Source organism: Vombatus ursinus, unplaced genomic scaffold (assembly GCF_900497805.2).
Source record: "Vombatus ursinus unplaced genomic scaffold, bare-nosed wombat genome assembly UNPS02014943.1, whole genome shotgun sequence".
Taxonomy (NCBI): domain Eukaryota; kingdom Metazoa; phylum Chordata; class Mammalia; order Diprotodontia; family Vombatidae; genus Vombatus; species Vombatus ursinus.
Window position 1 is genome coordinate 228,969 of NW_020954721.1, and position 22,137 is coordinate 251,105.

Here is a 22,137-nt window from a genome sequence, read left to right on the forward strand (position 1 = left end):
CTTTCCCAATCTACCCTCCCCTCTATCATCCTCCTACTCTCTTGACCCCTTCCCCCCCTTATTTTCCTGTGGGGTAAGACAGATTTCCATACCCAATTAAGTGTGTGTGTTATGCCCTCCTTAAGCCAAATCCTATGAAAATAAGATTCACTCATTCCCTCTCACCTTCCCCCATTTCCCATCCACCATAAAAGACTTTTCTTTTCTGTTTTTTTTTTGTGAGAAAATTTACCCCAGTCTATCTCTCCTTTTCTCCTTCTCCTAGTATAATTCTCTCTCACCCCTTAATTTATTCTCCAGATATGATCCCTTCATCTTCAACTCACCCTGTGGCATCTCTCTCTCTCTCTCTCTCTCTCTCTCTCTCTCTCTCTCTCTCTCTCTCCATACATATAATTTTTTCCCCTCCAACTACCCTAATACTAACAAAAACTCATGAGTTATAAATATCATCTTTCCATGTAGGTATGCAAACAGTTAAACCTTAATAAGGCTCTTATGATTTTCTCTTTACTGTTTACATCTTCATGTTCCACTTGAGTCTTGTATTTAAAAATCAAATATTCTATTTAGCTCTGGTCTTTTCATCAAGAATACTTGAAGGTCCTCTATTTCACTGAATGACCATTTTTACCCCTGAAGGATTATACTCAGTTTTGCTGGGTAGGTGATTCTTGGTGGTAATCCTATCTCCTCTGCCCTCCAGAATATTATATTCCATGCCCTCTGATCCCTTAATGTAGAAACTGCTAAATCTTGTGTTATTCTGATTGTGTTTCCACAATACTTGAATTGTTTCTTTCTGGCTGTTTGTAATATTTGCTCTTTGACCTGGGAACTCTGAAATTTGGCTGCAATATTCCTAAGAGTTTTCCTTTGGGGATGTCTTTGAGGAGGAGATTGGTGGATTCTTTCGATTTCTATTTTGCCCTCTGGTTCTAAAGTATTACGGTAGTTTTCCTAGAGAATTTCTTGAAAGATGATGTCTAGGTTGTTTTTTTGATCATGACTTTCAGATAGCCCAATAAATTTTAAATTCTCTCTCCTGAATCTATTTTCCAGGTAAGTTGTTTTTCCAATGAGATATTTCACATTGTTTTCTAATTTTTTATTCTTTTGGATTTGTTTTACAGTGTCTTGATTTCTCATAAAGTCACTAGCTTCCACTTGCTCCATTGTGATTTTTAAGGAAGTATTTTCTTCAGTAAGCTTTTGGATTTCCTTTTCCATTTGGCCAATTTGCTTTTTAGGGCATTCTTCTCCTCACTGTTTTTTTTTTTTTTTGGACCTCTTTTGCCATTTGGGTTAGGCTATTTTTTAAAGTGTTACTTTCTTCGGTATTTTTTGGGTCTCCTTTAGCAAGCTGTTGACTTGTTTTTCATGATTTTCTTTCATCACTCTCATTTCTCTTGCCAGTTTTCCCTCTACTTCTCTTACTTGCTTCTGAAAATCCTCTTTGAGCTCTTCCAAAACCTGGGACTGATTCATATTTTTCTTGGAGGCTTTGGATGTAGGAGCTTTGGCTTTGTTGTCTTCTTCTGGTTGTATATTTTGATCTTCTTTGTTACCAAGGAAAATGATCTGAATCTTTTTGCAAGGTTTGCTCATGATCCCAGTCAATTACTTGAGTTTTAAACTCTTTCTTGAGGTAGAGATCTGCTTCCAATCTGGAGAATGCACTGTCCAAAGCTTTGGGGGTTTGTACAGCTATTTTCAGAGATACTTCTAGGAACCTGTAAATTTTCAGTTCTTCCAAGTTGGTATGATAAGGGGTGAGGTGTTTACTCCTGTCCTGGCCTCTGCTCTAGTCTATGAGTGACCACAAGCATTCTTTTCTGTCTTGGAACTGTGAGGTGAATTTCCTCTCCCCAGCCACTATAAGCTCCACCATGCCAGCACTCCTCCTGGCCCCAGGACCACCACTTAGAACTGTGACCGAGATCCAAGCATGGACAAAGCAAGAGGTTCCTGCCTTAGCACTCGTAAAGAGATCCCTGCAATCCCTTCTGATCAACCACCCAATTCCCCCTCAGTCTGTGGGCTGGAAGCTCAGGAAGCAACTGCTGCCCCAGGGCTACACTCTGGACCTGGGGCTGGGACCTAACTTCTCTCCCTCACAGCAGAAGCAGACTTTTACCACTGACATTCTAAGTTGTCTTTGGCATTTGTGGGTAGACAGTTCTGGAAACCACCACAGCTGCCAGGGATTCAGTCCTCTGAAGCCTACTCCAGGTTAGTTGAGTCCTGCCTGCCTAAGTGCCCAAGCCAAACTGCATTCTTCTCCCCACCCTGTGCAAAAAACTTTTCTGATCAATCATCCAGGTTGTCTTAGACTGGAAATTTGTTTTTCTCTGTCTTTTTGTGGGTTCTGCTATTTTAGAATTTGTTTAGAGCTATTTTTTACAGGTTTTTGGAGGGGTTTGGGGAAGAGCTTAAGCAAGTCACTGCTTTCACTCTGCCATCTTGGCTCCACTCCCTTCAAAACACGTTTCACACAAATAGACTCAGATTTTAAAAAACGGAAAAATATCAATTGTTCATGAGTGGGCCCAGTTAATATAATAAAAATGAGAATTCTACATGAATTAATTTGCATATTCAGTATTATATCAACGTACCAAAAAATAGCAACAAAATTCAACTAGAAGAAGAGAAGGCCAAGAATATTAAGGGAATCAATGAAAAGAAATGTAAGAAGGGTGACCTAGCCATACCAGATCCCAAAGTATATTATAAAATGATAACCGTCATAACTATTTGGTACTGGCTAAGAAACAGAGTGCTGTATCTGTGGAATAAATAAGGTACAGGAGACACTGTAATAAATGAACATGGTAATATAGTGTTTGATAAACCCAAAGTTTCCAATTTCTGGGATAAGAATTCACTATTTGAAAAAAAAACATGCTGGGAAAACTGAAAAAAAAAACCAGCATGGTAGAAACTAGGTATAGAACAAAATCAAATGTTGTATACCAAGATAAGGTAAAAATAGGTACATGATTTAAATTTAAAGAGTGATACCGTAAGCAAATTAGGAGAGCAAGGACTAGTTTACTTGCCAGATCTTTGGAGTAGGGAAGAATCTATAACCAAACAAGAGATACAGAGCATTATGAAATGTGGAATGGATAATTTTGATTACATTAAATTAAAAAGGTTTTGCACAAACAAAACCAGGCAACCAAGATTAGGAGGAAAGCAGAAAGCTAGGAAACAATTTTCATAGCAAGTGCCTGTGATGAAGGCATCATTTCTTAATTATATAGGGGACTGAGTCAAATTTATAGAAATACAAGTAATTCCGCAATTGATAAATGGCCAAAGGATATGATCAGGCAGTTTTAAGATGAAGAAATCAAACTTATTTATACTCATATGAAAAAAGCTTTAAATTCCAATTAGAGAAATGCAAATTAAAACAACTCTGAGGTAGCAACTCCTATCTATCCAATTGGCTAATATGATAGAAAGGGAAAATGATGAATGTTGGAGGGAATATTGGAAAATTGGGACTAATGCATTGTTGGTGGAGTTATGAGCTGATCCAACCATTCTGGACATCAGTTTGGAACTATGTACAAAGGGCAATCAAATTAAGTAAACAGTTTGATCCAGCAATACCACTCCTAGGTTTGTAACCCAAAGAGGTCACAAAAAGGAAAAAGGACCTCCATGTACCAAAATATTTATATAGCATCTCTTTTTGTTGTGACAAAAAAGTGGAAAATTAGGGGATACCCCTCAATTGAGGGATGGCTAAACAAGTTATGGTATATGAACGTAGTGGAATACTATTGTGACCTAAGAAATGACAAGCAGGACAATTTCAGAAAAAAAAAAACATGGGAAGGCCTACATGAACTGATACAAAGTGATGTGAGCAGAACCAAGAGAACATTGTATATAGAATCATCCACATTATGCAATGATCAGCTATGATTGACTTAACTCTTCTCAGAAATACAATGATCCAAGACAATTCCAAAGGACTCATGATGGAAAATGTTATCCACTTCCAAAGGAAGAAGTGATTTAGACTGAATGTAAATTGAAGTATACTATTTTCACTTTATTTTTACATGACTCTTTTTGGCCTCTTTCTTCTTTCACAAAACAACTAATACGGATATGTGTTTTAGATGATTGGATATACATAACTTAGATCAAATTACTAACTATCTTAGGGAGGGGTTAGTGAGGGAAGGAGGGAGATAATTTGAAACAAAAATATTTTAAAAAATGAATGTTAAAAAATCTCAACATGTAATTAAAAATAAAAGACTATGAAAAATGAATATTACAAGCGAAGTCCAACATTAATGAAGAAAAGAGAATAAGTGGTAGAGTAGATTTTTCTTGTCATTTAACTAAATAAAAGAATACTATCAAATTAACTCATTGAATGTTATCTCTTGTGAAGAGCCATTATGGCAGAGTATCAGCAACAACGCAGTTAAATTCTCTCAATATTCTCTACCAAATCCTCATTAAATCAAGTTCTGGAGAAGCATAGCCCACAAAAGGTCATGGGGAGACATTTTCTTCAACCCAAGACCACTTAGAGGGTTGAAAGGGGAGGTCTGTGACACTTATACTGTGCCCTGGTGCATAGGGGACATTGTGGCAACAGAAGCAGTGGTCATTGGAGGCAGGTACAACAAAAACTGCAGCAGTTTAAGCATCTTAGCCTAAAGACATTTAAGGGAAGAGAGGAGCACTAGTACTTGATACTATAGAAGAGCAGGACACCTGGACACAGTTGAGAAGCTGAAAGGAGTTTTTGTGCCTGAAGCTGAAGGAGATGAGGAGCACTTTCTGGACAAAGTCCCAATGCCAGACAAGAAGAGTGATTATATCTCCCCTTGAAAACCCTTGGAAGCACTAATGACAGGCAGACACCCAGAGCTAACTCTGAAAATAGCTGCATCAAATGACCTGACCCTTGAGACAATGCCCCTATACTCACCTCAAAAGCAGAATCTAACCTAAAGGTAAAGTTCAAAATTCAGAAATAGACTTTGAAAATGAGCAAACAACAACAGAAAAGAATCTGACCACAAAAAGCTTCTATAATGGAATGAAATACACATTCAAAAGAAGACAATGTAAAAGCATCTATAAGCAAAACCCTGAAGAAAATTTTAAGTTAGACTTAACCTTAACACCTCAACAAGAACTCCTGGAAAAGTTAAAGAGATATGAATGGTAGAAGAAAAATTGGGAAAAATTAAATTAGTGTGATACAAGAAAAACAACTAGAGTGAAAAGACAACTTTAAAAATTGAATTGGCCAAATGGTGAAAGCAGCATGAACAATCATTAAAGAAAAATCATTAAAAAAAAGAAAAAGAAAAAGAAAAGAACTCCTTAACAAATAGAATTAACCAAGGAGCCAAGGTGGCAGAGTAAGGAGAAAGAAATCCTGAGCTCTCCCAAATTCATCTCCAAACAACATTAAAATAATAACTTTAAATGAGTTCTGGAGAGGCGGAATCAATAAAATGATGGGGTAAACATTTTTCGAACCCAAGACAACTAAGAAAATCAACCGGAAAGTTTTGTCTCACTAAAGTGGGAGTGGAGCACAGCCCAATGCAGGCATCCCCCAGGAGCAGACCCCATTCTAAAGCCATCAGCTTTCCCCAAAATGTGTATGCAAAACAAGCTCCTAATTTTAATATGCATTATTAAATTTTTCTCTATAACTTTCTTAAGTTTAGACCATCTACAAAACAATAAGGCAAGCCTTTTTTATAGCAAAAAATCTATTCTAGAAGTTTCCCAAGTTTCAAAGACAAGTATGCCATTCTACAATAAGGTGGAGGAGCAGCAGCAGTAGTAGTAGTAGCAGCAGCAATAGTAGTAGTAGTAGCAGTGGTAGTAGTAGTAGCAGCAGCAGTAGTAGTAGTCATAGTAAAAGTAATAGAAGAAATTGTGGTATTTTTATTGTTATATAATTGTGCATTGCATTATATAGTTTATGCTTTTATATGTTATATAATTATAGTATTATACAATTAGTTTTTATTTTAAAATGTTAATTATAACATTTTTATTAAAACTAGCATCTATATAGTAAGCTCTATGTGCCATCTTTGTGTTAGACAATTTACCAGTATCATTGCCTTTTATCCTTATAACAACCCTGAGAAGTGGACTTTATTATCGTCACAATATTATGGATGATGAAACTGAGACAAGTAAAAATTATGTAACCTGACCAATGTCACACATCTATTAAGTATCTGAGGCAAGATTTTAACTGAGGTCTTCCTGACTCTAGATCCAGCACTGAATTAACAACCAAAGTTGTCCGATTCTTAAGAGAGAAAATAAAAACAGACAACAAAGGACAGGAGCTTCTTCTACTGATTTATGAGCACAGACCCACAATATCAAATGCTCTCAGAAACTTTACTCATTTGATGCAATGATTGGCCCTTGGATTATATTTATACCTGCCCTAGGGTGACTATCCTTTGCTTGTCCAATTTGTTAACCCAAAGCCTCATTTTGTTACCTGAGAGATGGCTTGCAAGGATCTCAATATCACATTCAAACCCAGACAGAAGAACTCAGTAACTGCCGTTTTATTTTTTTTTCAGTGTTCTATTACAAAATGCATTCTTTCTGGAAGTCAAAACACAGAAATAGAAATTGAGCAGTAGTTTTTCTACTGTCATTTTTCATTTTTCCATCCACCCAGAGATGTGTCATCTACTCTTCAATCATCCTCTTCCAAAGAATTTAAAATCTGCAAAAAATGACCTTTTCTATTTACCTCATTTTCCTCAAAAGACTCAGGTTATTCCTATCTTTGGTTCTCTTGGCAGTATCCTTACAGCACTATTTCACGTTTTGTCTGAAACATCTATTGCCTGTCCATTCTTCCTTTTCTTGTACATATCATATACACCTTTAATTTGGGAGTGGAGTTTCTCTGCATTATCATTGGCCTATACAAGCAAGTACTTTTTACTTCTTCATTAATATAATTTCTCTTTGTAACTACTGAATTTTTCTCTTGGGAAGTCCTATCTATCCTGGGATGATTGATAGAACTTCACACCACAGAAATTATCATTAATTGAGATTTTAAAAATAGATTCTTTCTGAATCCAGACTGCTTATCATTTTGTAGCCAGATTTCCTCTCTTCTTCTCAGAACTCTACCGGGCTATGGTCACTCCCTACACACTCAATTTTCTAACATTGACAATACATCAACCAGTTTCTCTATCAAGTGGGAATAATATCTAGCATACAATTTCCATTAAGGGGTTCTTCTACCTTTTAAAAAATGAATGCATCATTGAAGCAAATATACCCATGTACAAATATCAAATACATGAATCAGAATGTAGCATTTGACAGAAGTTAAAATAAAACTTATCAGTTAGAAATCCCTTAAAGTACCATGACATCTGCAGGATCATGAAACAGGCCACTGCAAAGGTCCTAAATTGAAGCAAATTTAATGAAACTTCCCAGCCACATGGACTCATAACCAGAGGAATGTATATAAGGAAAAACAGTGACAAAAATTTTTTATTTTAGGCAATTGGGGTTAAGTGAATTGCCCAGGGTCACACGGCTGGTAAGCGTCAAGTGTTTTGGTATGAGGACAGATCTGAAATAAGGTCCTCCTGACTTCAGGGACGGTGCTCTATCCACTGCACCAACTAGCTGACCCAAACAGTAACAATTTCACCACGATTACTTTAACAGAGTTGAAAGAAATGGCTATTATCTGTTTTCACCCAAAATGCAATTTAATCACAAATAAAAGAAAGAAAAAAATTATTAAAGAATAAGAGGTAGTACTTAAGTCTCAGGTCAATGCTGTATCATCTCTATTTCTGATAATTAGCCATTGAATGATGTGAATAACCTGTGCTAAGCCCAAGGGTGGAAGAGAAAAGCTACCTTCCAAGAAACAACTGGGTTCGCTCCAAGTTCTATTGTCTCTTTTTCCGTTGTGTGTAGCATTTGATGGAGAGCCTGGGCAACTAAATACACTGCTTTGTAAACATAAGAACTCTGTTCAATTATGTGTTTGTCTAAATCTACACGAGGTAAATGTGCCAAGGACAAATGTTCTTGGCATAAAGAATGTATCATTTCTACAGGACTTCCTTCTGAAAGTTTACAGCTAAAGACTAACTCCCAGAAAGTCTTTAGGAAAATGTCTTCGGGGTTCACACTGGGATTCAAGCTTCTTAGGAAATCTGTGAAACCAGGAACCTCAATCTTGGAAGGAGAAAATATTATTGTACCATGATAATGGTTAATTATTTCATAATTAGAACCTACAGAAAAGTCCCAGGAAGAGGTAGTGACCAACATCTTTCCATACAGCACAAAATCAATCATTTCGATAGAAAATTCTTGAAAACACTCTGCATCTCCATAAATGAAAATCACATTTGATGATGACACAATGATCCTGAAAAAGAATTTGATAGCTTCAATATTTTCAGTGTCAAAGATTGTGGGAACACTTTCCTTAAAAGCCACACACAGACCATTCCTGACCATTTCCTCTTTCAGCTGATTGAAGAAATATTCACCTCTTGTGTTATCAGAAAGAATCAGGCCAATCCAAGTCCAGTCAAAATGGAGCATCAATTGGATGACTGCAAGATGCAGAGTGGCTTCCCTGCTGCCCATCTGATAGACATACGGATACTGGGCCTTATCAGTCAGGAGAAGATCAAATGGGCCATAGTTGATCTAAATGAAAATAAAGAAGAAATAATTGTAACTGTGATTTAAGTTCCTTCCTGGTACAAATATTTCCTCCTTTACATTTGTATCTCAAGCAACAATCAGTGGATTATACATACAAGTACTGAATAAATGCTTTTTTGTTTTGTTTTGTTTTTTGCTTTGTAAATAGTACTTTATTTTTTAAATCACATGTAAAGACAATTTTTAACATCCATTTTTATATAAAGTTTTGAGTTCCAAATATCCTACCTCCCTGTCACCCAATATTCCTTTCTAAGACAGTAAGCAATTGGATTTAGGCTATGTATATGCAATCACGTAAAACATATTTCCAGATTAGACATGTTGTGAAAGAAGAAACAGAACAAAATGAAAAAAGTGAAAATATTGTTTCAATTTGCCTTGAAACTCTATCAGTTCTTTTTTTGAATATGAATAGCAAGATTATATTGAAGAGAAGAGCTAAGTCAAGCATAGCTGAGCATCATACAACGTAGCTGTTACTGTATACAATGCTTTGGTTCTACTCACTTCATTTTGTGTCAGGTTATATGTCATAATGTTCTCTATCTCTTGTTTAGTCAAATTCTTCCCTTCTCCTTAGATCTGAAAGGTAAACTATTCCTCGCTCTCCTAATTTGTTTATGGTATCACCCTTCCTGTTTAAATCATGTACCCATTTTGACCTTATCTTGGTATACAGTGTATGATTTTGGCCTATACCTGGCTTCTGCCATGCTGTTTTTCAGTTTTCCCAACAGTTTTTGTCAAATAGTGAACTCTAATCCCAGAAACTGGGGGCTTTGGGTTTATCAAACACTATGTTACTGTAGTTATTTACTACTGTGTTTTGTGTACCTAATTTGTCCCACTGACCCACCACTGTATTTGTTATCCAGTGCCAGATAGTTTTAATGGTTACCATTTTATAATGTAGTTTGAGATCTGGAATGGATAGGCTACATTCCTTCACATTTTTTATTAATTCCCTGGATATTCCTGACCTTTTGTTCTACTATATTAATTTTGTTGTTATTTTTTCTAGCTCTATAAAATATTTTTTGTAGTTTGGTACAACACTGAATAAATAAATTAATTTTGATAGAATTATCATTTTTACTATATTGGCTAGACTAACCCATGAGCAACTGATATTCTTCCAATTGTTTGCGGGTTAATTTTAATTGATAAGTCATATCATGTGGATCCTAGACCCTGTCAGGCAGGAGAAAATCAAATGGGCAATAGCTGATCTAAATGATAATAGACTGGGACAGTGATTCAAGTTCCTTCAGAGCAGAAATTTGTCTTCCTTTACCTTTGTATCTTAAGCAACTATCAGTCGATTATACATAGCAAATACTGAATAAATGCTTATTTATCTGTTTGTTTGGTTTTTGCTTTGTAAATATTGTTTTATTTTTTTACTCACATGTAAACACAATTTTAACATTCAATTTTTATGTAAAGTTTTGAGTTCCAAGTGTTCTACCTTGCCCTCGCCCAAGAAACCTCCCTAAGATTGCAAGCAATGTGATATAGATTATATATGTGTAATCATGTAAAACACATTTCCATATTAGTCATGTTGTGAAAGAAGGAACAGAAAAAAATGAAAAAAGTGAAAATAATATGTTTCAATTTCACTCAATGATGATTCAAGTTTCTTCAGAGTAGAAATTTGTCCTCCTTTACATTTGTATCTCAAGCAACTATACCTGGCTTGTGCAGAGCAAGTACTTAATAAATGACTGTTAATTTAATTTTATTTTTTTGTGTGTGTGAAAAACCAAGTATATTTCCCTTCATCCTATCCAGCCCCCCATTTATTCTACTCTCTCTTTTGACCCTGTCCCTCCTCAGAAGTGTTTGCTTCTGATTATCACCTCGCCCGATCTGCCTTCCACTCTATCAACTCCCTGCTCTCTTGTCCCCTTCCCTCCTTATTTTCCTGTAGGATAAGATAGATTTCCATACACCATTGAGTATGCTATTCCCTCCTTAAGCCAAATCCCATGAGAATAAGATTAACTCATTCCCTGTCACCTTTCCCCATTTCCCCTCCACTGTAAAAGCCTTTTCTTGTCTGTTTTATGTGAGCTAATTTACCCCATTCTACTTCGCCCTTTCTCCTTCTTCCAGTATAACCCTCTCTTATCCCTTAATTTTATTTTCCAGATATCATCCTTTCATCTTCAACTCACCCTGTGCCATCTATCTATCTATCTATCTATTGATCTATCTATCTATCTATCGATCTATACATACATATAATTTTTCCCCTCCCACTACCCTAATACTGACAAAGGACTCATGAGTTACAAATATTATCTTTCCATGCAGGAATGTAAACAGTTCACCTTAATAAGTCTCTTATGATTTCTCTTTCTTGTTTACCTCTTACAAGTTTCACTTGAATCTTGTATTTGAAAGTCAAATTTTATATTCGCTATGGTCTTTTCATCAAGAATGCTTGAAAGTCCTCTATTTCACTGAATGACCATCTTTTCCCCTGCAGAATTATTCTCAGTTTTGCTGGGTAGGTGATTCTTGGTTGTAATCTTATCTCCTTTGCCCTCAGGAAAATCATACTCCATGCCCCCTGGTCCCTTTACGCAGAAGCTGCTAAATCTTGTGTTATCCTGATTGTGTTTCCACAATACTTGAATTGTTTCTTTCTGGTTGCCTGCAATATTTTCTTCTTGACCTGGGAATTTTGGAATTTGACAACAATATTCCTAGGAGGTTTCCTTTGGGGATCTCTTTCAGGAAATGATCAGCGGATTCTTTCAATTTCTATGTTGTCCTCTGGTTCTAAAATATCAAGGCAGTTTTCCTTGAGGATTTCTTGAAAGATGATGTCTAGGCTCTTTTTTTTTGATCATGGCTTTCAGATAGTCCAATCATTTTTAAATTCTCCCTCCTGGATGTATTTTTCAGGTCAGCTGTTTTTCCAATGAGATATTTCAGATTCTCTTCTATTTTTTCATTCTTTTGGATTAGATTTACAGTGTCTTGATTTCTCAAATAGTCACTAGCTTCCAATTGCTCCATTCTAATTTTTAAGGAAATATTTTCTTCAGTAAGCTTTTGGACTTCCTTTTTTATTTGGCCAATTTTGCTTTTTAGGACATTTTTCTCCTCAGTGGCTTTTTGGACCTCTTTTGCCATTTGGGTTAGCCTATTTTTTAAGGTGTTATTTTCTTCAGTATTTTTTTCGGGTCTCCCTTAGCATCACTTTTAGTTTTTCCTCTACTTCTCTTACTTGCTTCTCAAAATCCTTTTTGAGCTCTTCCATGACCTGGGACCAATTCATATTTTTCTTGGAGGCTTTGGATATAGGAGCTTTGGCTTTGTTGTCTTCTTCTTGTTCTATGTTTTGATTTTCTTTGTCACCAAAGTAAGATAATATAGTCTGACTCTTTTTGTTCTGCTTGCTCATGATCCTGGCCAATTACTTGAATTATAAACTCTTTGTTAAGGTAGGGGTCTGTTTCCATTGTGTAGAATGTAGTGTCCCAAGTTTCAGGGGTTTTGTGCAGCTTTTTTCAGAGATACTTCTAGGGACCTGCAAATTATCAGTTCTTCCAAGGTGCTATGATCAAGGGTGATGTGTTTACTCCTTTCCTGGCCTGTGCTCTAGTCTATGAGTGACCACAAGCACTCTTTTCTGCCTTGGAACTGTGAGGAAGATTTCCTCTCCACAGCCCCTACAAGCTCCACCACGCCAGAGCTCCTCCTCACCCCAGGACCGCCACCCAGAACTGTGACTCAGATCCAAGCATGGGCAAAGCAAGAGAATCCTGCACCAACAGAGAGATCCCTGCAATCCCCCTCTGATCAGCCACCTAATTCCCCCTCAGTCTGTGGTCCAGAAGCTCAGGAGGCAGCAGCCACCCCAGGCTGAGCTTGTGGAATGGGGCTGGGACCCTGCACTTCTTTCTCAGCACAGAAACAGACTTTTCCCACTGATCTTCTAAGCTGTCTTTGGCATTCGTGAGTTGAGAAGTCTGGAAACCACCACAGCTGTCTGTGATTCAGCCCTCTGAGGCCTGCTCCAGGTTTGCTGCAGATGTATGTAAATATACCCTATGTTCATAGTAAGGGTTCCATAGATAGTGCATTTATGAAATATTTTATGCCACTTGTTAGAAGGTGACACAGATGTATACATTGATATATAGATTTATATACATGTATTAGTATAATTTGTCTGTCATTTAACCAATATACACATTGTGACCCAACAAGGCATTCAGAACTGCACAAAAGAATAAGGATGTTTTTATGTTTTAAAATATTCATTTATTTTGATCCCTAGCTTCTAGTACAAGACACCTCACATGTCACCACTTGATAAAGGTACCTTGAATTGAAGTGTATGGAATCACATCTGGATAATTACTCAGGGTTTTCATTGATCCCGGCTACTCGGTAAAATAAAATCCTAGCATTTGAACCAATCCTCAAAGAACACTGCTTTAAAAAATGTGATCCTGCATCACCAATGATCTTTAAAGAAGCAAAATTATGAGAAGCCCAGAAGATAATGTAGAACAACAACAACAACAAGCCTCCTGAGCTTCTGGCCCACAGACTGAGGGGGAATCAGGTGGCTGATAAGAGGGGGATTGCAGGGATCTCTCTGTTGGTGCAGGATTCTCTTGCTTTGCCCATGCTTGGATCTGGGTCACAGTTCTGGGTGGCGGTCCTGGGGAGAGGAGGAACACTGGTGTGGTGGAGCTTGTAGTGGCTGTAGAGAGGAAATCCTCCTCACAGTTCCAAGAGAGAAAAGAGGGCTTGTGGTCACTCATAGACTAGATAACAGCAGCAATAATAATATGCTGTGGCATGGAAACATTAATGAATTTACTATAAAAAATTTCATGAAATATATAGTCTCTGAATTATCTGATGCATGCCCTCATCCTCTCTGCTCATGGAGGGATTGGTTTGCACACACACACAAGAAAAAAAGGCATCTTGACTTTGCACTTAACCAAGTTATTTCTGTTATATTGTCCTGTTGCTTCCCAAATGACATAGCACTTAGGCTGTATCTTGTTTATCATCATTTTCTGTGATTACCCAGATAGAAAACACACATTAGGCCCTGGATAAAGAGTTCTTTATTAGAAATAAACAGAAGTGAATGTATAAACTATTTCTGTTTTGAAGGATACATCATATATTTCACAAATCAGACCCAGATTCAGGAAGATCAATTCTTAACTGAAGTGTGAAGATCACTGTAAACGTGGAAATACATGGTAGTTGTTAGCACAGACTGCTGAAGGGAAGAACGAGAGCTTAATTCTTGTATGGAAAATGCACAAATCAATTTTAAAATGAAAAAAAAAATACAGAGTCCTTTCCTGGAGAATTTGCTGAGATTAGGGAAAAATTAATCTTTCTTCCATCAAAAGTCTTCAGAATTTTATACCAATATAAAACAATGAACTAAGATTATTTGTTGTTTTGTCAATAAGTCATGTCCAACATTTCATGATCATATTTAGGGTTTTCTTGGCAAAGATACTGGAGTGGTTTCTCATTTCCTTCTCCAGCTGATTTTACAGATGAAGAAACTGAGGCAAGCACAGTGAAGTGACTTGCTCAGGATCACAGAGCTAGTCTGAGGCCAGATTTGAACTCAGGTCCTCCTGACTCCAGCCATGAAACTCTACCCAGGGCATCATGTAACTGCCTGACCTAAGAGCATAGTGACCATTAGGTGGGCAGATTTTTACTTTACAAAACCTTCAGAGCTAAACCAAATATAGCATTATAGGACTACTTCATGTAGAGGATAGAGTGAGTTCCTTGATGATAGGGACCTTTTTATATTTTTTTTTGTTTTATCTCCTGTTTTCAGAAGAGTACCTGAGAACTTCCTGACATCTTATTGACTCACTGACACTGCACAAGAATAAATAATAAAGAATTTGCTGTTTTAAACACAACAAACAAATTGGATGAAAATGGACAGCAGTATTGGTCTTCCTTACCTGTGGGACTTTATAAAGTTTTAGAATAGTGGCCATAGACATGGACAATGAAGATGACATCCCGCCAATGACAGCCACTGATTTGGGCTGCCTGTCACAGCTGTAGTTAGGGATGGTTGGGCCTCTCCCTGACAACCATATCAAGGAGTTTTCCACAGCTAGTTTGTTGTTATGGAAGTTATTGAACAACTGGTATCCCAGGGTTATGTTGGGCAGCAAATGGGGGTTCTTGTTGATCTCATCCACAGCAAATTGAAAAATGAGAAAATGTTGGTAATGTTTGAGCATTACCCTAAAATGAGAGGAAGAAAGTAAAGAAGCAGGTAAAACTCTATGAGCACAGAAATAACAAGGTGTCATAGTGGTTAGAGTGTTGGACATGAAGTCAGGAATTTCTGTCTTAAATCTTGCCCCTAATATTTACTAACTGTGTGGCCCTGGGCAAACCATTTCACCTCAGTAACCCTCTGTGTCCTAAAGTGTAAAATGAGAGCCTTGGACTAAATATCCACTAAGATCCTTTTTAGGAACACAGAAAAGAAAAAAAATTATATGCTTTAGAACTTAGATAGTCTAGTCTTGAAAGAGAATTGAATAAACCAGGAAGTTTGAATTTCTATCCTGTGATTCTGAGAAAAGAGTTTTGCCAACAGAAATTTGTAATTCTGAATTTGTAATTTGGAAATACTTTAATGGTCCCTTTGACCATACTATATATTATATAGGAATAGAAACATATATTGATAATGTGGTTTCTGGATGTCATCTAATTTCTAATTATATTTTCAGGTGAAGATGGAATATGTGTATTTGAAAAATAGGATTTTCATGACTATTTAATTGGTTACACTGAAAGATTCATTTTCAAGAACTCATTTCATTCTTGCTAAAATAATTGCCTAAGCTAAAGCAAAATTTTCAAAATTTCATGTTTCAGTGCATATTTATTGACCCTGCAGCCAATCCTCCTATCTTTTTTCAGGTAAGGAAACAGTGTTTCTTTCATAAAAGTTGGATAACTGAGATCCAGGGAATCAATCGATCAATTAACACTTACTAAGCACCTACTATGTACCAGGTACTTGCTAAACACTAAGGATACCAAAAAAAAAAAAATAAATAAAACAGCAAAAAAGAGTCCCCGCCCTCAAGGATATTGCAGTTTAATGGCAAAAACAGTATGTACATATGGAAGGAGGGAGGGAGGGAGAGAGAGACAGAGAGAGAGACAGAGAGCAGAAACAAAGAGACACAGAGAGACACAGAGAGAAAGAGAGATTAAGAGAGAGAACTATGTACAATCCAAATGAAAAACAATTAGCAAAGGGAAGGCACTGGAATTAAAAGGGGTTGGAGAAGGCATCCTTTAGAAAGTGGGATCTGAATTGAGATTTAAAGGAAGCTGGGGGGAGTCAATATCTCTCACAGAGTGTGGAAAGCATTCCAGGCAAGATGAAAAGTTAGAGCAAATACTCAGATCCAAGTGATGGAGTTTCTTCTCCATGAAACAGCCAGAAGGCCAGTGTTGTTGTATCTAATAATACATTGGGGTAGAGCAAGTAAGGTGTAAGAAGACTGGAAAGATAGGAAGGGGCTAGATAAGAAAGTGCTTTGAATTCCAAACAGCTAATATTATATCTGATCCTGGAAGCAATAGGATGTAAAAGGAGCTTACTAAGTGGTGAGGTGATATAATCAGACTGCTGTTTTAGGAAAATCACTTTAGTGACTGAATGGAAGATACATTGGAATAGGGAGAGATTGAAGGTAGACAGACCCACCAACAGGCTTTTGCAGATTGAAGGTATGAGGTGATGAAGACCTTCACTAAAGTGGCAGTATCATAAGAGATAAGGAAGTATATTTAAGAAACATTGCAAAGGTGAAATTGACAGGTCTTTGCAACAGCTTGAATATGTGGGGTGAGAAACAGGGAAAAATTTAGGATCACTCCAAAGTTAGGAGTCAAAGGGCATCAGAGGATGGCATGATGCTCTACAGTAATAGGAAAAGTAGGAGTGGGAGAGTTTAGGAGCAAAATATTTCCCTTTTGGAAATACTGAATATAAGATGTCCGTTGGATGTTTAGTTTACAATATCTCAAAGGCAGTTGGTCATATGAGATATGAGGTCAGCAGAGAGTTTAGGGAAGAATAGGTGAATATAGCAAATAGCATAGGGATGCTATTTAAATCCATCAGAGCTGATGAGATAACCAAGTGATATAGTACAGTGGGTTAAAGAAAGAAGCCTGAGGGACACCTTTAGTTAGTGTGACCTGAAGAGGATCCAGCAAAGGAGAAAGAGAAGTAACAATAAGAAAAGGAGGAGGAGAACTAGGGAAACATTGGCCCTAAAATTTGGTGAGAAGAGAGCATCAAGGAGGAGAGAGTGATCAGCAGTGTCCAAGGCTGCAGAGAGGACAAGGAGAACGAGGAAAAGACAGAAAAAATGCTCTCAAAATCACAGAATAGTCAACTGAAAGACAGAAAGTGGAGTTCCCAATTAATGGAAGATGAAATCTTTAACACCTGGTTTCAAGCACCTCATAAGCATTTATAAGGCCCCAACTAAAGTTCAGGCATTGTCAAGTCATGGGCATGTAGAGACAAATGTGAAACAACTCCTATCCTCAAAGAGGTTACATCCTAGCTAGTAGAGAGACAACAGTCCATATAGCAGTACATTAAGTTAGAGACAAAGATGATGAAATATGATTCAGGGGAAGTCACTAGCATCTCAGAAGGAGAAGAAAAGGCTTAATGTCAAAGGAGTTTAAATTGAAATCAAAGCAGGAATTCTGAGACATGGAAGTGAGAAGATATTGCATTTCTGGTGTAAGGGGGAAAATTCAGAAAAGTGAGAAGATATGAGATGGAGTGTGGGACATGAAGAATAAAATGGTTATTTTGGCTGAATTTAAAAGCTCATTGAAAGCTGTGAAGGATAACATAGGTAGATATTTAGGAGGATAGAAATGCATAAAGAGCTTTAAATGCTTGTGTAGTTTACACTGGACCAGAGAGACACCAGAGAGTGACTCTGATTTAGCAAATAGGGAAGTGTCATATCAAGTGCTGTACTTCAGGAAAATGCCTTGGGCAGTTGTGGGAAGACTGAGGTGGGTCACTGAAGTGCTCCACTGGAGAGATGAACAATATTTGATCAGCAGTCATTGCTTGAAGGGAAAGAAAGGGACAAGTGTAAAATCTAGTAGAAATTTGTTTGCAAATTCATAGAAATATCTCTTCATCAGGAACTATATTAAAAGAAGAGAGAATAGGTGAATTTTAAGGCACTGTTGTCAGGTGAGAATGTGGAGAATGAGGTGAAGCTGGAAGTTTAGAAATGCAAGTGAAGATTTTAAATGGAAAGGTTAATAGGAAATCACTTAGGAAGCAGTGTATGGACTGCTTTTCAGTAGTGAGTGCCCAATAGGGATGACATCATAAAAACTGTAGTAGATCTATTCTGCAATGTTTTATGACTTTCTCAAGTCTGTTTAACAGTATGTGAGTAGTATTTGAAGAAGTAGCTACTGGAAGAAATCTGGCGTTTGTGTTTCTCAAGGCTCAAGTAGAAGTGAGTGACACTGTTTGAGAAGTCATAGATTCACAGAATTTCCACAGTGGAAAAGACAAGCTATTTTTCAGTCCTGTTTTTTTTTTCCATTCATTTATTCATTAAATGTATATTTGATAATGACATTTGATGTGCCAATCACTGTTTTAGGTACTAGAGATCAAAATGTAAAAATTAAACTTGTATATTTCTAGTTTATATTTGATTGTTGGGAAAAAATCTATATACATAAACATACAAAAGAAAATACACAATGTATGCACAAAAATAAATATTAAGAAATATTTGGGGATTGGCTACAGTAAATGGAAAGCTCATGATAAATTTATTGGAGCAATTGGTATTTAAAATCAGGAATTTGAATATTCAAGAGTACACATGAGATCATATTGCAAATGAGTAATTGCCTGTGAAAAGATGTCATGAAAGGAGATACATTTCATCTATGAGATGTGGCAAGTAAATCAGTTTGTACTCAATGTAGATTACTTGAAGGGGACTGTTGTTCAATAAACCCACAAAGGGGGATGAGGTCTGGGTCAGGACTTGAAAGGCTATACCACCTCAACTGATGAGCTTTAATCTATTTCATTTGGGCAATATATTGATTGAAATGACTGGTGTCTTACCTGCCGTATATAGAAAAGTGATCAGTAACAAACACTTTTAAGTTTTTTAAAAAGGAAAATCCTAACAATTGATAGTTTTAAGACACTACTCTAGTCATGTGATTGCTGCGGTACCTTCTCCATTCCCAGAGCAGAGATATAATCATAAGAAAGGAAGAGATAAAGAAATTCTGGCATAATAGAAGAAAATAATCAAGGATATTGAATTGAAAGAAGGACTGGAAGGAGAAGAACTTTGAGGGAGAATATGAGGAGCTGATATTTCCTGCCATGCAAAATGGAGAAGAATAAAATGATAGTAAGGAAAATAGTTGTCAGAGACTCCCCATGCCCAGGCCTTAGCAAAACTCTTTCTGCTGAACAGATGAAACCCGTAAGAGGAATAAGAAATACTGTGCATTTAACACACCTCAATTAAAAGATATCCTAGAAGAGAACAATGCCATTATCTCTGATGCCGTTGTGATGACCTCCCAAGGATAATTCCCAAAATAGGCCCAATTGCTATGTCCACTCCTAAAATTTCACAACTGTCAGAGGGTTGAGAAATAAAAGGAAAGGAAAAGAAAGGAAAGGAAAGGGAAGGGAAGGGGAAGGAAGGGAAGGGAAGGGAAGGGAAGGGAAGGGAAGGGAAGGGAAGGGAAGGGAAGGGAAGGGAAGGGAAGGGAAGGAGAGGAGAGGGAAGGAGAGGAGAGGGAAGGAGAGGAGAGGGAAGGAGAGGAGAGGAGAGGAGAAGAGAGGAGAGGAAAGTAGGGAAAAGAAGAGAAGGTAAAGTAGGGGAAAGAAGGGAAGGGAAGGAAAAGAATCAGAGTAAAAGGATTGGGAATAATAAAGAGGATTCAGAGGATTTTTCTCAAATCTCAGTCTCTAAACCTTCAAAAAGAGGAGGAATTATTTGCACAAAGAATAATCTCAAATACTGACAACTTTTCCCAGATAGTAAAAAAAAAAAACAATTTTGAGGCCAAGGTGATTTTTTTATGTGTTAATCCCTAGCTCATGGCCTGTATATGATGCTCAGATTATTCAACCTAGTGAAATCGCCCTGCAGTTTATGTTCCCATGGAAAGGATGAAAATTGCAATTAATGAACCTTGTCTGATATACATGCCACTTGTAGTCATTGTAAACTTTATATTATTTATTGTCATACTTATAATGATAGGACTTCAATATAGACTCACTTAGACTCAGTGCTTCTAAAGCCCATCAAAGTTTAAAAGCAAAGACAGACGTTTTGTCCTTTTCCACTGGTAATTCTCTTGTGAGGCAGTTAAGGGTTGAAACTTTTCATTGATGAAACTCTGCACCAACCGGGAGTATTTTGGATTTGTTCTTTTTACTGGTGCCATAGATAATGTTAGACCCTTCCACCAGTTTGTTGTATAAAAATGCAGAAACCTCATCCAAGCCTAGCATTGATATGTGACCTTGATAACTTCTTTGAAACATATGGGTCTGATAACGAATATTTCCTCCCATGTTTGGCATCAATAACCTGTCTTCAAACAAGCTCCTTCTTAGCAAATTAATTTTGCCACTTGAACCCCACCTTTGAGTGTATTTCCTGCCTGACACGTCTCCCTAAGGCTTGCAATAGGTGGGTGTCTTGCATCTATGAGATGAATCTCTCACTGTTAATATTGCCACTTATAGTGTGTGTATATATAGTCACTGTTTGCCTGCTTGCTACACTACACAAGAACAATCTTTTAATTTACTAGCTTTCTGAGTGTCAATGTTCTAGGAATTTTCAAACCTAAATCTTTGTTTTAACCAAATCCATGAGACCAAACAAAGCACAGCTCTACCCACAATCCTAGTCCATCAAAAAAAGGGATGATTGATTATTCCAACAGTCAAAAATGAAAGAAACTTACCGTGTATTTGCACCAGTCCAGAAAGGAGGGTGTTTGAAGAACGTCTTTTTAACAGGAGGATCATTCTTCAGAAACAAGGACAAGAAACCTGCTATGACTAAGTCCCCTTCCTTTCTGTATGTGGGCCTATACTCTCTTTCTAAATGACAAGGACTCTTTACCATCTGGCACTCAGAAAAAGAAAACTGCAAAAGCAGAATCACAAATAAGTAAGAGGAGAGCCCCAGGTTGCCCAAGCCCATAGTCAATATCCTAAATCTCTAAAGAACCAAGCATTAGCGTATTGTAAGGGGATTGGAGGTTTTTGTTCATGCATCTAGAAACATTTTCAGTTACAAAAGATTTGTGTTCACCATTAGATGCTCAGGTTTTGAACGGCCTCTCTCACTTGGGAAAGTAGAATATGAGACATGAGACAGGCCTCTGTTTAGGACAAAGACAAAATATAGAAAGATCAGGGGATATATATGGGACATTTTTACCTTCTGGATATTTTTCTTCTTGGTCCCTATGGATGGACAAGGAAAGAGGGTTCCTCTTCATGTCTCTTGGGTGCAAGTCAAACAAATATGTTGACCAGAGTTTGAAAGTGAGGGCCTCTAGGGATCATACTGCACAACAAGTGTGCAGCTGCACCTTCCACTTTGATATAAAAACTCAAGTAAAAACAAATAAATTTGGGAATCTCTTTCCCTGTTTTCAGTCCCTGGAGGCATTCATGGGTTCTGTCATGTCTGCAAGAATCTGATCTCTTTTGAACTAAGAATTAGGGCTTCCAAGAGTACAACTTCCAGTCTCACCAAGGCAAATCTCTGCAGTGACCCAACATTTGCAGATATTGAATCAGTGAGAGGTCAGAGTGACGTGACAAGTTCAGAAAGTGTAGTGATAGTGACAGGGCATAGGCCCACAAGTTCCTAGACAGAGAAGAATTTCACATTTTTCTAGTCTTGATAACATGAATTGCATCCTTCAACCATTGGAAACATATGCTAAACCACTGGTAGATGAATAAATAATAGTAATAAAATAGAACTCCTGATAATGTTTTTATGTTGATGAATTACATTCTTCACAACTCTTTCTGTTACTTTACTAGCAGATACCATGGGCTGAGTAGGGCAATTCTCCCACCTGCAATTGAGAAGGATTATAAAAGATGAAAACTTATCACACCACAGTTGCACTACCTGAGTTAGGGTTCACTCAGTCTCTTTACTCTCATCCCCTATAGGCTAACATCAATGTTAAATAATTTATCTGTGATAAACGTTCATTGAATTATGATACTATAGAAAGCATTAC

At 37.1% G+C, this 22,137-nt stretch overlaps 1 protein-coding gene across 1 annotated transcript in view; it reads right to left on the reverse strand.

Moving 5' to 3' along the window:
* Positions 1-21,074, reverse strand: part of LOC114029960 (vomeronasal type-2 receptor 26-like) — a 44,843-nt gene extending 23,769 nt beyond the window's left edge. Inside the window, exons 1-3 of the mRNA XM_027844606.1 lie at positions 20,833-21,074; positions 14,742-15,033; positions 7,930-8,736 (exon numbers count right to left, since the gene is read on the reverse strand). Of these exons, the coding sequence (XP_027700407.1) occupies positions 7,930-8,736; positions 14,742-15,033; positions 20,833-21,074 (1,341 nt within the window). The remainder of the gene's footprint in view (positions 1-7,929; positions 8,737-14,741; positions 15,034-20,832) is intronic.
* Positions 21,075-22,137: the final 1,063 nt, after the last annotated feature.